The sequence below is a fragment of the Thunnus maccoyii genome, chromosome 20 (assembly GCF_910596095.1).
Source record: "Thunnus maccoyii chromosome 20, fThuMac1.1, whole genome shotgun sequence".
NCBI lineage: Eukaryota > Metazoa > Chordata > Actinopteri > Scombriformes > Scombridae > Thunnus > Thunnus maccoyii.
The window spans coordinates 18797692-18812950 of NC_056552.1; the positions used below are offsets into that span (position 1 = coordinate 18797692).

The window sequence follows — 15259 nt, forward strand, 5'->3', positions numbered from 1 at the left end:
AGAATTATGAATTAAACCCCATTAACTAAGCACGGGGCCAGGAGACAGGCTTGATAGATTGAGCAAGATAAATAATGACCATCTTTCAACAAGACTTTATTACTTACAAAGCTGTTGAAACGAGCAAAATTGTGAGACTTGTTGCCAGATACGCATACGTCCATTTGTGAGCCACAGTGGTGTGCATGACAGCAATATCTGACATGACAGCGACTGGTGTCAATGAACTTTGGAGCAATTTTTAGAATGATTATGGAAGGTAATATGCTCTGATTTGACACTGATTTGCTTATTTGACTGGTCAAGAAAAGATACAGACAAGATTATTCTTGAAAACTGAAAGGGACAATGCTATATATACATTTTTGGCCCCTATGTTCTCAAATTTGATGATTTCTTACATTAATATAACAAGAACTGACAAATTGAAGATATAAAAAACAAGCATGAAAATGTATTTTGACTGTCCTGACACTGATCAGTATTCCTGGAAAATGATCAGAAAAAAATAAAAATAAAGAAACAGAAAAAATACAGCACCTCTACTAAATGTTGCACACTTATCCTCTAGCACTGTCCTGGTCTTATGAAAGTCTCAGTTATTAAAAAAATAATCTCTGAAGATCAAGATATGGGAGCAATTTCCTCTGTTTCTTTCCAAAACATAGGTTTTTATGACAGGCATCAGATAAGAAAAGCGATGTGGAAGTGTAACATTTGCAACAATTCATGCCAACTTCATTACCTGTTATGTTCAAAGGGGTCAAACGGCCTATGCTGGACTCAGCTCAAGAGATGAAATGCAGTCCCTGGTGTTCTATTATTCATAAAGGGTTAGCATCAGGTTTTTCTCACTTAAAACATTGAGAATGTCAGAATGTGGAGAGTTCACAGACCTGCAGTCTGCTTCAGTGAGCTGCCATCTTGTGGTTAAAAAACAAACCACACTAATATGATGATCTGTTGAGTTGCTAATTTGCAAAATATACCTCTGGTTGGTGTTTATTCTCCTTCAGCATGACACTTGCATTGTGTTTTTAAATCTTTAATTCATTAGGAAGACTCCTCCACTGAATCATTTGACCTTTGACCATCTAGAAAAGAATTGCAGGACATATGGACCAAAATGAATTTAACAATTTATTAAAATTTACAACTACAGACTGGATTCTTCTAAAACATTTTATTAATGACTTGCCAATAGTTATAACTGCAGAGTTGTTGGCTTATTAGAAAATGTGACACTTACGATCCATTGTTAAAATTTTTAGTGACATTTGCAGCTGCAGAATTTGTTTTAGACCCATTAGCCTTTATTAATGAGGAGGAGAAACAACAGCAAATGGTATTTTTCACACAACCTGCACATTTGTTCTACTAATGGCTTATAAAGCTTTAGTAAATTTAACTGAATTTATTAACCATTAATTAGAACTTATAACCTTAAACCCTTTATAACTCTTATTAGAAAGTGGTACCAAAATCATAATAATACAACTTCAGGCCTTTAGAGTTGACATTACAACTTTAAAGTCCCTCTCCAGTCAAAAATCTGCTTGGCTTGTTGCTTATTACTTCAGTTGGATGTTTGAGCTTCACCTTAGATTTGAGTTTAATGCATCCATATACGAGCATAGTTTGTGACATCATAACTAGTTTGGAAGCAAATGCCGGTCCAATAGGCACATACTGTACACTGAGAATCAACTTTACACTAAAGTAAGAGAAATGTGTTGTGTTCAGTAGTTTTGAAAATGAAAAATACATTTTCATTGATTGAGAAGCAGATGAAATTTTAAGAATTTTTAACTATTCAAGTGAAATTTTTGTGGAAAAAAATAAACCAGACACAAATTATTAGTCCAAGCAGTGTATTTTTATGGCTTAAAAACATGTCTGGAGGGGATCTTTAAATCTCTTGCCTAAACAGCAGACTAAGTTTTTATTATTTAGCAAATATATTTAAACAATATATGTCTACACAACTTTACATTCTGTATTGTAGTACAGTATAAAGGTGCTGTTCAACTCTCCCAGATGGCGCTGCCGCAGCGTACCATGCGCAGTTACCCGCAAAGTTACCTCCTTTAGTGACAGTCCCAGCAGTCAGAAGACCATCGAAAACGATGGTCTTATATCCACTGGTTATTACACGATATCCTTCCGCTGGTACTAGAATAAGACGCTTTGACCAGTAAACCCATTTATTTCCACAGACTTGGACATCGCTTGCATCGCTTCTTTGCATTAAACCCACGTCACACAGACATAATTATACTGTATATTTACATTTATAGGGAAAGTATTGTACGCAATGTGCGGAGGGATATCACCCATCTGAGCAGCAGCGCGGCAGCTACAGAGCGGCGGTTTCCTGTCTGCGGCGCTGGGTAAGTGCAGATGGGTTTGCTTATTTTAATACATTTTGGCGATATATCAGGTGCTTTTCACGGCCTCTTGTATGCATGTTGCTTTTGAACAGGTTCTTATCTGAGAAAAATAGATTTCTGCCTTTGGTTTCTGTTTATTTGCTCTCATATAGAGTTTAACGGCAAGGGATGCACGAGCGCTTTCTTTCTTTTGGGAAAGCGAAGTTAGCTTATTAGCTAACTGCAGCGAATGTGATCTGTAAGATTTACCTTATAAGTGACTTTGTACCTTGTAAGTGTGGCTTATGGTGCGGCAGACCAAGAATGTACGGCCTCTAAGTGATAGAAGGGTTCACATTTGACGCCGAAAAACCAGCTTTTTCACAAATTCTGCCGAAGTGTACGAACATTGTGCTAGCTGATGCTTTAAATGACGTCATCATTAAGCGCCCGCTGGGCTTTCGAGGCATGTTTGGGAGTCTGTTACTGGTTTGTTTATCAAGCACTAATTTTTCCTCAACAACATTGATTATTGCCTAAATGTTCAGTGAACATAACTTCTATTTATTCATTTAGATTAAAATCTCTGCATTGCTGTCAGTACCAATGTTTTTAAGTCTTTTATTTCCTCTTATCTGTGCAGTGTTCATGAGACCACACTGAGATCTGTGTAGTTCTCATGAAACCACACTGAGATCTGTGTAGTTCTCATGAGACCACACTGAGATCTGCCCCCGTTTTCACTCTGCAGCTCAGTCAGTTCCAGCTGCCACCATGGCCTTCGTGCCTGCTCCGAGCCCCACTGTGGTCGACCAGACCACACTGATGAAGAAGTACCTGCAGTTTGTGGCAGCACTCACAGACGCAAACACACGTAAGTTCATTGATCTTAAAATTTATTGCTGGACATGAGTTATGTTAGATCTCTGAAAAATGACACATTCACATTATCAAAGTCAGGTTTTACAAAGTAATTTATTTATAATATAAAAGTCAGTAAATTGAATGCACTTTCTCAGGGGTTTGGTGCTAACCCAAAAAGTTTCTTCCAGCAGTAATGCAACACCCAAAGATGATATGCTGTACCTGCATTGCATGTTTTTCTTCCTTTATTTTTCATTCATGCTACCTTTTGGGCTGATGTCTCACTTTATTGCATGAACAGATGTGGTAGGAACTTGTGTGAGTGCATCATATCCCCTTTGGGTGTCAGTTACTGTAAATCATCAGTTTATATATTTGTATGTTAGAAAGATAATGCATGTGTGTTTAAGAGTTAATGAACACACACCATAATAGGTCAATATAAAATGTCTTGTTTTGAATTTGAATAATTAAGACTGCACATTCAGACAACTAAATTATTGTAAATAGTCATACTTAGTAGTACACACTTCTTGCCAAAGCTTTAAACATTTTTTTGATTATTAGATTATTAATAATTAATATTAGATAATATTAGGCATCTGTGTTAAGCATGGGCGATGTGATGAGAGCGATATGCTTTAGTCCAGTCAAAGGTACGTGTGTCTGGGAGAGTGCTTGTCAGTGTGTGTGAGTTTGAGTGCGAGTGTGTTTCCTGATGTACCTTTTGATAAACTGGGCGCTGAAAGTAAAACTGATAAGATCTGAGAGTCCCTGCTGAGCACATGGAGATGGCCATGAAAAGTCAAATTGTATCATTAGCAGCTTTGATTAATAGTGACACTATGTCCTTCAACTTCCAGCTGATGAAACTAAGCTGAAGATGATGCAGGAGGTCAGCGAGAACTTTGAGGTGAGTTTGATGAATGTTCTCAGTGTGTAATGGAGGGGATTCATTTTCTTCTGTCTCTGCTGATGGATTATGATGTGTTTTTAAGAGGTTTTATGGATCCCACTAAAGAGAAATTCTCCAAAGTTTTTTTGAAGTGGTAACTGAAACTAGAAAAAACATGTTTTTGATTTAAATAAACGTTGACATTGATAAAATGTTGCACAGCGCTGAAACATGACTCAGGATATACTGAGTTCTTCCAAATTCTCCAAAGTTTTTTTTTTGAACTGCAAATAGAAAAAACATTGATTTAAATAAATTTGCTGCACGAAAGAAAAACTACATTGATAAAATGTTGTACAGCACTGAAACATCACTCAGGATAGTTGCTTGATGGCATAAAATGTATTTCTTGTACTATTTATTGACTTGTCCATTTCAGAATGTGACATCTTCGCCTCAATACTCCACCTTCTTGGAACACATCATCCCTCGATTCCTCACATTTCTTCAAGATGGAGAGGTGCAGTTCCTTCAAGAAAAACCTACACAGGTATGTGGCCTCTGCCTACACTTGTCAATTTTTATTGATTAATTAATGTTCAATAATGTAGAACCACTGTAGTCCACTGTAGCATAATGCTAACACTGTAATCCTACTTTTAATTCAGAGTAGTTCAATTCTCTTTGTATTGGGGTTGTTGAAAGTAATTTTGTGTTGTGACTTTCATCACAACACATCACCTGGACTATCACCTCACTGGTTCATATCAAATAGTGTATGCAAGGCTCGATTCTTGGCTTTAAAAATTTGGTCTATTTTTACAGCAATTGAGGAAGTTGGTGCTGGAAATCATCCACCGCATCCCAACAAATGAACACCTTCGCCCACACACTAAGAACATCCTGTCTGTGATGTTCCGCTTCCTGGAGGTATGAGTCCTGTTCTTTTGCAATTCAACAGAAACATGTTGTTCTTTTTATATTTTATACTTTTGCATCATTCAGTTACTGTAAAACTGCATTTTGAGTATTTTATTGCTAGTAGTGGATTTTGCCTCAAGTTCCAAGCTAATCAGTTTCAAAGCTTAGTAAATGCACATACAGTTGTGGAGAATTAAAATTAACCACGTGTCAAATGCTGGAAAATTTAGCCTGTGGCTGGGATAGTTTTATTCTGTGGTCGACAATTTCAAAGAATTAATAAAATGAGAAGGGTTCATTGGATGAGAAAACTGAGGAAATTGCTGGTGATGTTTGAAATTTATAATTCACTGTGGTTACTGTGAAAAATACATATTAGTTGCATATGCAGTTATTACATACAGACCGGAACTATTGCATGGCCATTTCATGTTAATGTTTTTTCTTGATTTTTTTTTTATTTTTTCCAGATTGAAAGTGAGGAAAATGTGCTGATATGCCTTCGCATTATTATCGAGCTGCACAAACAGTTCCGCCCTCCAATCTCTCAGGAGGTGAGAATCTCAACCTTATTGCTTTGAAATTCCTCTTGAGTTCATGAAGTGATATTGATAGAGCTGTTCTCAACTTAAGACATTCTTAACTTACTATTCAAATTCAGTGCTTTGATTAAAAAATCTGTGAAATTGTTTTCCCAGTATTGTGTCCACATGCAGATAAATTCAGTTTTCGAAAATTATCTTTTGAATGTAGTGAAGTTCACAAAGTGAAGACCATTAAAAAATGTAATTGACCAAAAATTACTTAGTTGACCAGGAGCCGAATGAATAACAATAGACGGCAGCGCTAGTAAATACATGATGATTTGATAATGATGATTTTTCCCCTCTGGTTTAATCAGGATAGGTTAAGTAAGACATAGAGAAATAATCGCCTTCCTCTTATTCTTTATGAAAAAGAAAAACATTTGAACATTTCCTGAGTTGAATGTTCCTTGCATTTAAATGTTCTCTATAATCTTCTCTTCAGATTCATCACTTTCTGGACTTTGTGAAGCAGATTTACAAAGACCTTCCTAAAGTTGTTGTAAGTACAGCCTCAGCAGCAGGTGGAATTGCATGCAGTGAAGTGTTTGGTAATGATTTGATTGAGCTTTTTACTGGAAGCACTGAGTACCATGCCATTTTCTTCTTTTCCTTTGTGAAATTCCTAATTCCCCTCTGTTTCCTCTAACCACTTTGTCTTTCTGCTCCCACCAGGCCAGGTACTTCGAGAACCCGCAGGTGATAGCAGAGAACACAGTTCCCTCCCCAGAAATGGTGGGAATGATCACCTCGGTGTTGGTTAAGACTGCACCTGAGAGGGAAGACAGTGAAACACGAACGGTAAGATGAAAAACAGTTTCTAGGAGTTTATGTGACTATTGTTAAATCTCCATACTGCATTCTTTCACACTACTGTCTGTAACCACTGGATGGTAGTAGTGCGCTGTTAGCAGACTAACAGAAGAAACAACAAAACTGCAATTATTCTCAGATAGAAAATCCATAAAATCCAAACATTACACGCTGTAGTTCATGTGAAACAGGTCACTGAATATGTAATTATAATCACTGACCACTGAGATCTAAATCTCTAAATATATGGAAAGCTGATATTATGTTAGTAAATTTGTGAATCAAAGACAAAGATGCACAAATAGACTGATATTTTTAAAGTCATATTATGCCCCTTTCCCAGTTTGATATTTTCATTGTCGTGGTCTGTTTGCATGTTTTTATGGTCAAAAAGCACCTAGTTACAGCTGTACAAGCCATGGATGCAGCCCCTCTGTCTCACTCAGCCTGAAATCTGCTGTTTTGTGTTTGCTCAATGCCGCTCTCTTCTGATTGGTTGACTATTTTCTGTTTTCACCAAGGCTAACCACAGGTAACAGATTGTGAACTACTGTAGCTAGGTAAAACCAGGGTTCTGGGTAAAACTCAGTGGTAAATTGTGATGGCCACCACTGAGGATAATGTTATCCAAACTTTGGAAGGCTGTGCAATGACAAATTGGCTTCTTGACATCCAACAACTGTGCAGCGTTTCTTCTGCAGCTGTCTCTCCTCTGCTCCGCTGTGTGTGTGTGTATGGAGGGGTTGAGCCCCACCGCCGGTGAAATACAGAGAGAAGAGGAGAGGAGAGAAACTAGTGCGACCATAAATGACAGCAAAACACAGAAGAGAATCTCACACTGAGCTGAAATGAAACAAGTGCACATAAATTAGGTAAATGGGGGGGAAACACTGAGCGTATAGTTATGACATCACAACATTACGGCAGTCCAAACGACTTGTTTAAAGGCACAGTCTCTGAATACGGGCTGTGTGCATATCTCTGTGGACTGAGCATTTTGATACTTTCACATTATTTATATAGCACCTAGAACTGCTTTATAGTCAAAAAAGAAATGGAAATCTCCCTTTCTACAGTATGTCCCTTTTAATTCATGTAACAGAGATTTCATATGTTTAACTTTAGCAAAGTTGCAAACAAGCCATGTAGCCATACTACTTAATTGTATTCCAAGCAGCGGACATCCAGATTATAGTCAGTGAGGGTCGGTAATAAGGTCAAAAGAATGTTAATGAGGCTTAATAAACAGCCCTCAGCTCTTGGTGAATTAAAAGTTTGAACACCTAAGCACTTTTTTTTAGTTGAATGTGGTGCTGAGTCTTGGAGGAAGTTGGTGCTATACTGACTGCCTGTCTCTTGAAGATCATTTCTCTTGAAATTAAATGTGGTCTTCAGTTGCACAGACTGAAATCAAAACAATTATGGGGTGAGAAAAAAATCCTGAAACTCTACTGTACTCTACTGACAAGTATTCAAACCAGCAACCTTCTGTTCTCTAAATTTGACGTAGTTTAACCTTTTGTTTACTGAGGCAATGGTCTATCTCTCAGAATCACCTTATTTGATATGTATCAGATGTAGAGGAGTGTGGCGAGTGACCAGCATTTACGTCATTCAGTCATTGCAGTCATTAGAGTCATCCTCATTATGTTGTTGACTTTGTTTCTGCCGCTAGCACACCATCATCCCACGGGGGTCGTTGTCTCTCAAGGTGCTGGCGGAGCTGCCCATCATAGTGGTGCTGATGTATCAGGTGAGAGAAATAAACACAGCAACAATGGGGAAATGAAGTTGCTATTTATTTCAAATATTTTGACACTGCTAACTGAATTGACTCATCTACATTTTTAGATAATTGGAGTCGTGCAAGTTGTAGCATGTTTTCCCTTAAAGTACATGTAAAGATATGGAGTCCAGTCCTGGAATTATACCCTTCAGCTGTGATAATGTGTGTGTATTAAAATGAGGTTAGTTTTTCATTTACTGAGGTAATGTGTTATCCCTTCAGCTGTATAAGCTGAACATTCACAACGTGGTGTCAGAGTTTGTGCCCCTCATCATGAACACCATCATGCTCCAGGTGTCCCCGCAGGCCAGGTAAGATGCATCTCTGTGTGTGTGTGTGTGTGTGTGTGTGTGTGTGTGTTAATGCTCATGCATGTGGGCTGTGCCAGTGTGTCTCAAATAGGAGTTAGAGTGTGCCTTTAACAAATTTCATTTTCACTTTACAGCCTTCGAAATGAGTTTGGGCATGTTTAAGAGAATTGATTTTTTTTTTTTTTTTTTTTTCTCGCCCTTCCTCCCTAGCAGTAAGTTTGTTGATGGTGTTGCTCGGCACTTTGCCTGCCAAAGCCTGAGTTAAAATCCATTTGGGGAAGTTAAAATTGTAGAAATTGGCTTAGCAGGAGGTGAAACCTCTCAGGGTTGGGAAGAGGGTTGCGTTAAGCATTCCGAACAGGAAGGAAATGGAGCAGAGTTAATTTAGAAAAAAAACCTCAGCAGTCTCTGGCAGGTACGGAGAAAGTTTCTTCCTGACGTGCTGTAACAGCTGTGACACAAACACAAAACAAGTCACCCATGTAGAATTGACTCATGTAGACCCAATTTTTCAACCTCTATAATTGCCACCTACTGCAGGTATACAGCATCGTTAATGTCTTTCATGGGACTAAATGGCTTTTGTATGTAAATTGTGCTGTTTTTCTTTGCAGGCAACACAAGCTTTATAACAAGGAGCTGTATGCAGACTTCATTGCTGCGCAGATCAAGACTCTGTCATTTCTTGCCTACATCATCCGAATCTACCAGGTACACCTGTTTGGAGTGTTTCCACTGTTAATGAATTGGTTTAGTGAGTCATCCTTTGTGAGTCAAAACCCTTTCACTTCTGTCTGTGCGTGGTTTTTCCCACCAACATTTTGCCATATGTGTTATACTTATTTAAAGTTTTAAAATGTTTTAAAAATGCAACTTAAAGTAACTTCTAGCAAAGATCCCTTAAATAAAAAGATGTAGTAAATGAAGCACACATGTTTTGAGGGATTCTTTTATGGTGGATTTCTTTTCTTCCTGTGGGTGTCAGGTGATTGGCAGTAAGCAGAGCCTAATGTAATGCGCTCAATGATATGAAGACACTGAAAGCTGCAAAGAATAAAGATAAAACCCACACTTTGAAAAACTAAATTAAGACTTTATATTTACTTTAGTTCTGAACATGAAATTGAAATAGCATCTTCTGAAACTATCTCCAACTCTGCTGGCTCAGGAACTGTGTAAAAGACACTAAAAACCTAGGAAATTGGCATGAGTATGAAAAAACATTGATAATACCATAATAATGAACTTCTAACCCACCTAGAAGAATTCCATTAGTATGAGATTTAGTGTACTGTTGTTTTGTCCTCTTAACAGCACCCATCCCCCACCTCTGTCCAGAAACAAAATATGAAATTTAAATGAACAGACATCGAAAGGTTGCTCAAAATATGAGGCATGGCCCTTTCAGTAGAAACATAAAAACAACAACTAAAACCTGACAAAGGGTAAAAGTTGTAAAAGTTGGAATGAAAAAAGAGAGAAAATAAAGTGGATTGAATGTATCACAACATCCTGACAATCTTACCAACAATAAGATGTGAATATATATATATATATAAACAAATTTGATTTAATATGTAAAAATATAATTCATAAGTAAATTGCCTGAGTTTGAGATTTTAATCATGTTTTATGTTTTCTAGTGTAATTCTGTATTTCCATAGGTAGAGTTTTCCTCCAATGTCCAACTCTGTTCCTTTGTTCCTCAAATTTTATTTAAAGAACATGGCTTGCCAGGTATACATTCATTTTAAAAATGAACTGCACTTTTTATCATATGTTTCATGTGTGTGTCTCCACTCTATCAGGACCTGGTAGGGAAGTACTCTCAGCAGATGGTAAAGGGCATGCTGCAGCTGCTGTCCAACTGCCCCTCTGAGACGGCTCACCTCCGCAAGGAACTGCTAATTGCAGCCAAGCACATCCTCACGACTGACCTACGCAGCCGTACGTACACACACAAACACACACACACACACATTTATATGAAACAAGATTGTTTTTTTTCCTCACCGGTGAAAGCTGGAGAAACTTTAAGGCTAATTGCAGCTTAATGTGTTCTTCCTGGTCAAAACATTAGCAGTCTACATTTTCTTGCCAAGTCACACCTCATTTTTCGTCTTTCACACCTCTGAAATAACATTTTTATTAGCTGTCAAACTGAGCCTTTAGAACCTCATTTTGATTTGGTGACTGAGCAGTGAAAAGTGAGACTGAATGAAATGGAATAAAAGCTCAACTGCCCATCAGTGAAATCTTGAGACAACGATGCACATTTCTGATGATTTTCTGCATTACTCTGAGAGTTACTTCTGCGGCTCAAAACATTTTCAGCAATTCGGCTCACTTTGTACAAGAGATTTTACTTTGTGGAGTCATAGAAAATGGAGGAAATTATTCAACCACAACTGGGTGTTTGGGTGACAGTTATTTGTTTGCTTCCAAAGCAATAAAACAAACAGCTTTGGGTTTTATTATTCTTTGGTTTTGCATTAATTTAGAACTGCAACCTAAATTTGAAATTTCACCTATGTTTGAATCCTGCCATTAAAATTCATTCTTGGTGTGTTTCAGAGTTTATACCTTGTATGGACAAACTTTTTGATGAATCCATCCTGATTGGTTCTGGCTACACCGCTCGAGAGACTCTTCGGTGAGTTGTGTGTGTGTGTGTGTGATTACGATTATTTGATCTCCTTGGCGTCAGTACCCTTTCTCTCCTGGCGGTTCACTGCTCAGCCAGGTGCATGTTAAGTGTCCTAGCATATTAATCAGGCAGATCTCAGCACTGCCGAAATTCTCAGGGAAGCTGAGTAGAACACTGCAGCACAGATCGCACTGTCAACTTGTCATGTACACCTGCATCTCCAGAGGGCAGGCTGCCCGCACATCCTCCCTTATGTCGATTTCAAAACCTCCTTGACCCTCCCTCAGTTGCCAAACTGGCTCACCTCATCAACAAAATAGCTGTCAATCCGCATTAGTACTGCATAGGAAACAAGGCAGTTGGATGAAACCTGGCAGGACTATCAGTGTCACTCATTAGCTCACCTTCTCTCTCTCTCTTTCTCCCTCACATATGCCAGTTTTACTTGCATCCCCAAGCTACTTTCCATATCTGTCAAGCTTTTCCTGTCTTCTCCTCTCCTGATTGCTATTTTTTTCTGCCTTTTTCAAAAATGATCAGTTCATCGGAGCACAGTGTTTTTCACTACAATTAAGTCATAAAATCTGATTAGAATTCTACTCCAAATGTCACAGTTACGATGTCTCTCTTCCTTTCCAGACCCTTGGCCTACAGCACGCTAGCAGACCTGGTGCACCACGTTCGTCAGAACTTGCCCCTGACAGATTTATCCCTGGCTGTGCAGCTCTTCGCCAAGAACATTGATGACGAGTCACTTCCCAGTAACATCCAGACCATGTCCTGCAAGCTGTTGCTCAACCTGGTGGACTGCATCCGCTCAAAGTCAGAGCAGGAGAACGGCAATGGACGGGACATCCTGATGAGGATGTTGGAGGTAGGCGGTGCAGAGCTGAGATCAACAGAAAACACAGGTATTGTTGAAGGAATGTTAAATCATTTCTCCCTCTTTCTCTCTCATCAATCAGGTATTTGTGCTGAAGTTTCACACCATTGCACGCTACCAGCTTGTCTCCATCTTCAAGAAGTGCAAGCCCCAGTCAGAGATGGGTGTGGTCGATCCGGTGGCTTTACCGGGGGTACCAGCCACACCCACTCCATCCACCACCCCTGCCATTGCACCTCCTGCTCCTCCCACGCCTGTTGCCACGGCACCACCATCCACTGCAACGGCCTTTGACCGACCTGGTGAGAAGGAAGACAAGCAGACGTTTCAGGTGTCAGACTGCCGCAGCTTAGTCAAGACGCTGGTGTGCGGAGTGAAGACAATTACCTGGGGCATCACCTCTTGCAAGGCCCCCGGAGGTGAGAGGACACAGATCCATGCTCAACAACCATTTGTTTAAAAGCATCTTGCAAAGTGTCAACAACAATCACCTTCTAACTTCTGTTTTTTGTTTTCTGTTCTTTTTTAGAGGCTCAATTCATTCCTAACAAACAGCTCCAGCCAAAGGAGACACAAATCTACATTAAGCTGGTAAAATATGCCATGCAGGCCTTGGACATCTACCAGGTAAGAGAATTTCTTGGCTATACCAACAGAGACCAGATTTGAGCTTGTACATTTTTTGTGCAATATTCAACACAGATATAAGAAAGCACAAGGGTAAAACAAAATAAAGTTTGCAGACTTTTATGCTCCTAGAAGCACTTATAAACAAAAATCCAACAAATAAGCACATGGCTATGATTGATAAAATGGTTTTGAATGCAACAACAGTGTAACAGCTCTCATGTCTTTTATGACTAGGTACAGGTTGCCAACAACCAACAGACATACATCAGGGTGGCCAACTGCCAGACTGTACGTATGAAGGAGGAGAAAGAGGTCCTGGAGCACTTTGCTGGGGTCTTCACCATGATGAACCCCCTGACATTCAAAGAGATTTTTCAGACTACTGTGCCGTACATGGTGGAGAGGATCTCTAAGAACTACGCACTGCAGGTACACGCTGTCTCACATATAGATAAGAAATGCGCTATTAGTTTTGTGAAAGTGTTATTCAGTCTTCATTTATTACTTGAGCTCAAATCTCATCTATTGTTCTCTTTTTCTTAGATCGTGGCAAACTCTTTCCTGGCAAACCTGTCAACATCAGCTCTATTTGCCACCATCCTAGTGGAGTATCTTCTGGAAAGACTGCCAGAGATGGGCTCCAACGTGGAGCTCTCAAACCTCTACCTCAAGCTCTTCAAACTGGTCTTCGGATCAGTGTCGCTATTTGCTGCAGAGAATGAACAGATGCTCAAGGTAAGTCAGCATGCGGTGAGACGGATAGGCTAGTTTTTTCCCCGTCACGTTTGTCACTCTTTAGTAATATGACTACTCCTGTTTCCTTAGCCACACCTCCACAAGATAGTGAACAGCTCCATGGAGCTGGCCCAATCAGCTAAGGAACCCTACAACTACTTCCTGCTCCTCCGGGCTCTCTTTCGCTCCATTGGTGGAGGTAGCCATGACCTGCTCTACCAAGAGTTCCTACCACTTCTACCCAATCTGCTGCAAGGTAAAGCTTCACGCCATTTCTCTCATTTCTCTGAGGTGAAAATCAGTTGTATTTGACAAGTGGCAAAAAGAATAATCGTTTGTATGAACCACACATAAATTCTTGCGTATCACTTATCTTCATGTCATTAGGTCTGAACATGCTGCAGAGTGGCCTTCACAAGCAGCACATGAAGGACCTGTTTGTGGAGTTGTGTTTGACAGTGCCAGTGCGTCTCAGCTCATTGCTGCCCTACTTACCCATGCTAATGGATCCGCTGGTATCTGCCCTCAATGGCTCTCAGACTCTGGTCAGCCAGGGCCTTCGCACCCTGGAGCTGTGTGTGGACAACCTACAGCCCGACTTCCTCTACGACCACATCCAGCCTGTCAGGGCTGAGCTCATGCAGGTGCGTGTTTGCTCTCACCATTGCGACCAGCTGGACACAGTTTTGAATCTTAAAAGTAAAGTAACTCCCCCACATCCATTCATTAGATCATTCTTTCAGTATCAGTTAGCATATCTGCCCTCTAGTGGTCAACACACTGAATCAGGATCACCCACAAGGACCGTGTAGGTTAATTCACACCTTCAACACTAAATTCTTTTTCAGTCACAAGCTTGGTATTGGCCAGAGTTTTTACTTTTTCACCAGCCAAATAGATAAAAAGGATTTCTAATTTAATTAAGGCTACAATTCTGTAAGCTTAGCGTTTTATCGATGTCTAGTAGCGGTAATGATTGTATTCAGTCATTTTGACAGTGATCAGTTGTACTTTTTAAGGTATGCAGTTAAATGTTCTGGTTCGGTTTGTTCAACATCAAAGCGTATATTTTCTCTCTTTTTGACCCTGTGCTCCAGGCCTTGTGGCGTACCCTCCGTAACCCAGCAGAGAGCATCTCCCATGTAGCCTACCGAGTCTTGGGAAAGTTTGGTGGCAGCAACAGGAAGATGCTGAAGGAGTCTCAGAGGCTGCATTATGTGGTGACTGAGGTCCAGGGGCCCAGCATCAAGGCCGAATTCACCGACTGCAAGGCGTCAATACAGCTACCAATGGAGAAAGTAAGACCACACTGCTATTTTCAACAAATGCTTGCATGATGTCCTCCACTTTGTTGAGTTATTTGCGGGGCTCTCAAGAGGAAAGTTTTGCGATCTTTTCGCTCTGCAACACAGCCTAAAATTACTTTGACACTCTCTCCCCCCTTATTGCTTTATATTTCAGCTTTAGAAAGAAAGAATTAAGCGTAAAAGAGCTTGATATTCCTCATTATTGTTCTCCACAGAGAGCAATATATCCTTGTCAGGAGGTTTGTGTGTTTGAGAGACTGAGTGAGGAGATGTGTGTGTCCTCAAGGTAATTAAATTCATCTCCTGTTTCTCCTCCTCATCCCCAGTCAGTAATCATCAATCTAGTGCGGGCCACCATGACGGCATTATTTACTCTCACTAATGGTTGCTCCTTCTTTCTGGCTATCCGTCTGTGTGTTCACCATCATCATAGGCGCAGGCAGCACACACACACACTCGCACACTGCAAATCCACATGCAGAGGCTGAAGGCATGAGTCTGGTAGACTCGTGAT

General features: G+C 39.9%; 1 protein-coding gene across 2 annotated transcripts in view; it reads left to right on the top strand.

The window, feature by feature from the left end:
• Positions 1-2315: 2315 nt before the first annotated feature.
• LOC121886536 (transformation/transcription domain-associated protein) overlaps positions 2316-15259 on the top strand; it is an 83274-nt gene continuing 70330 nt past the window's right edge. The window contains exons 1-21 of one of the 2 annotated variants that reach the window (XM_042396594.1): positions 2316-2390; positions 3121-3243; positions 4097-4146; positions 4568-4678; positions 4954-5058; positions 5520-5603; positions 6079-6135; positions 6309-6434; positions 8122-8199; positions 8455-8543; positions 9158-9254; positions 10352-10490; positions 11118-11196; positions 11830-12064; positions 12156-12492; positions 12603-12700; positions 12938-13132; positions 13247-13438; positions 13529-13694; positions 13826-14082; positions 14536-14736. In XM_042396594.1, coding sequence (XP_042252528.1) covers positions 3144-3243; positions 4097-4146; positions 4568-4678; positions 4954-5058; positions 5520-5603; positions 6079-6135; positions 6309-6434; positions 8122-8199; positions 8455-8543; positions 9158-9254; positions 10352-10490; positions 11118-11196; positions 11830-12064; positions 12156-12492; positions 12603-12700; positions 12938-13132; positions 13247-13438; positions 13529-13694; positions 13826-14082; positions 14536-14736 — 2796 coding nt within the window. In that variant the 5' untranslated portion in view covers positions 2316-2390; positions 3121-3143. Of the gene's footprint in view, positions 2391-3024; positions 3244-4096; positions 4147-4567; positions 4679-4953; positions 5059-5519; positions 5604-6078; positions 6136-6308; positions 6435-8121; positions 8200-8454; positions 8544-9157; positions 9255-10351; positions 10491-11117; positions 11197-11829; positions 12065-12155; positions 12493-12602; positions 12701-12937; positions 13133-13246; positions 13439-13528; positions 13695-13825; positions 14083-14535; positions 14737-15259 lie in introns of those variants that run through there. The other variant, XM_042396595.1, reaches the window with a different exon arrangement.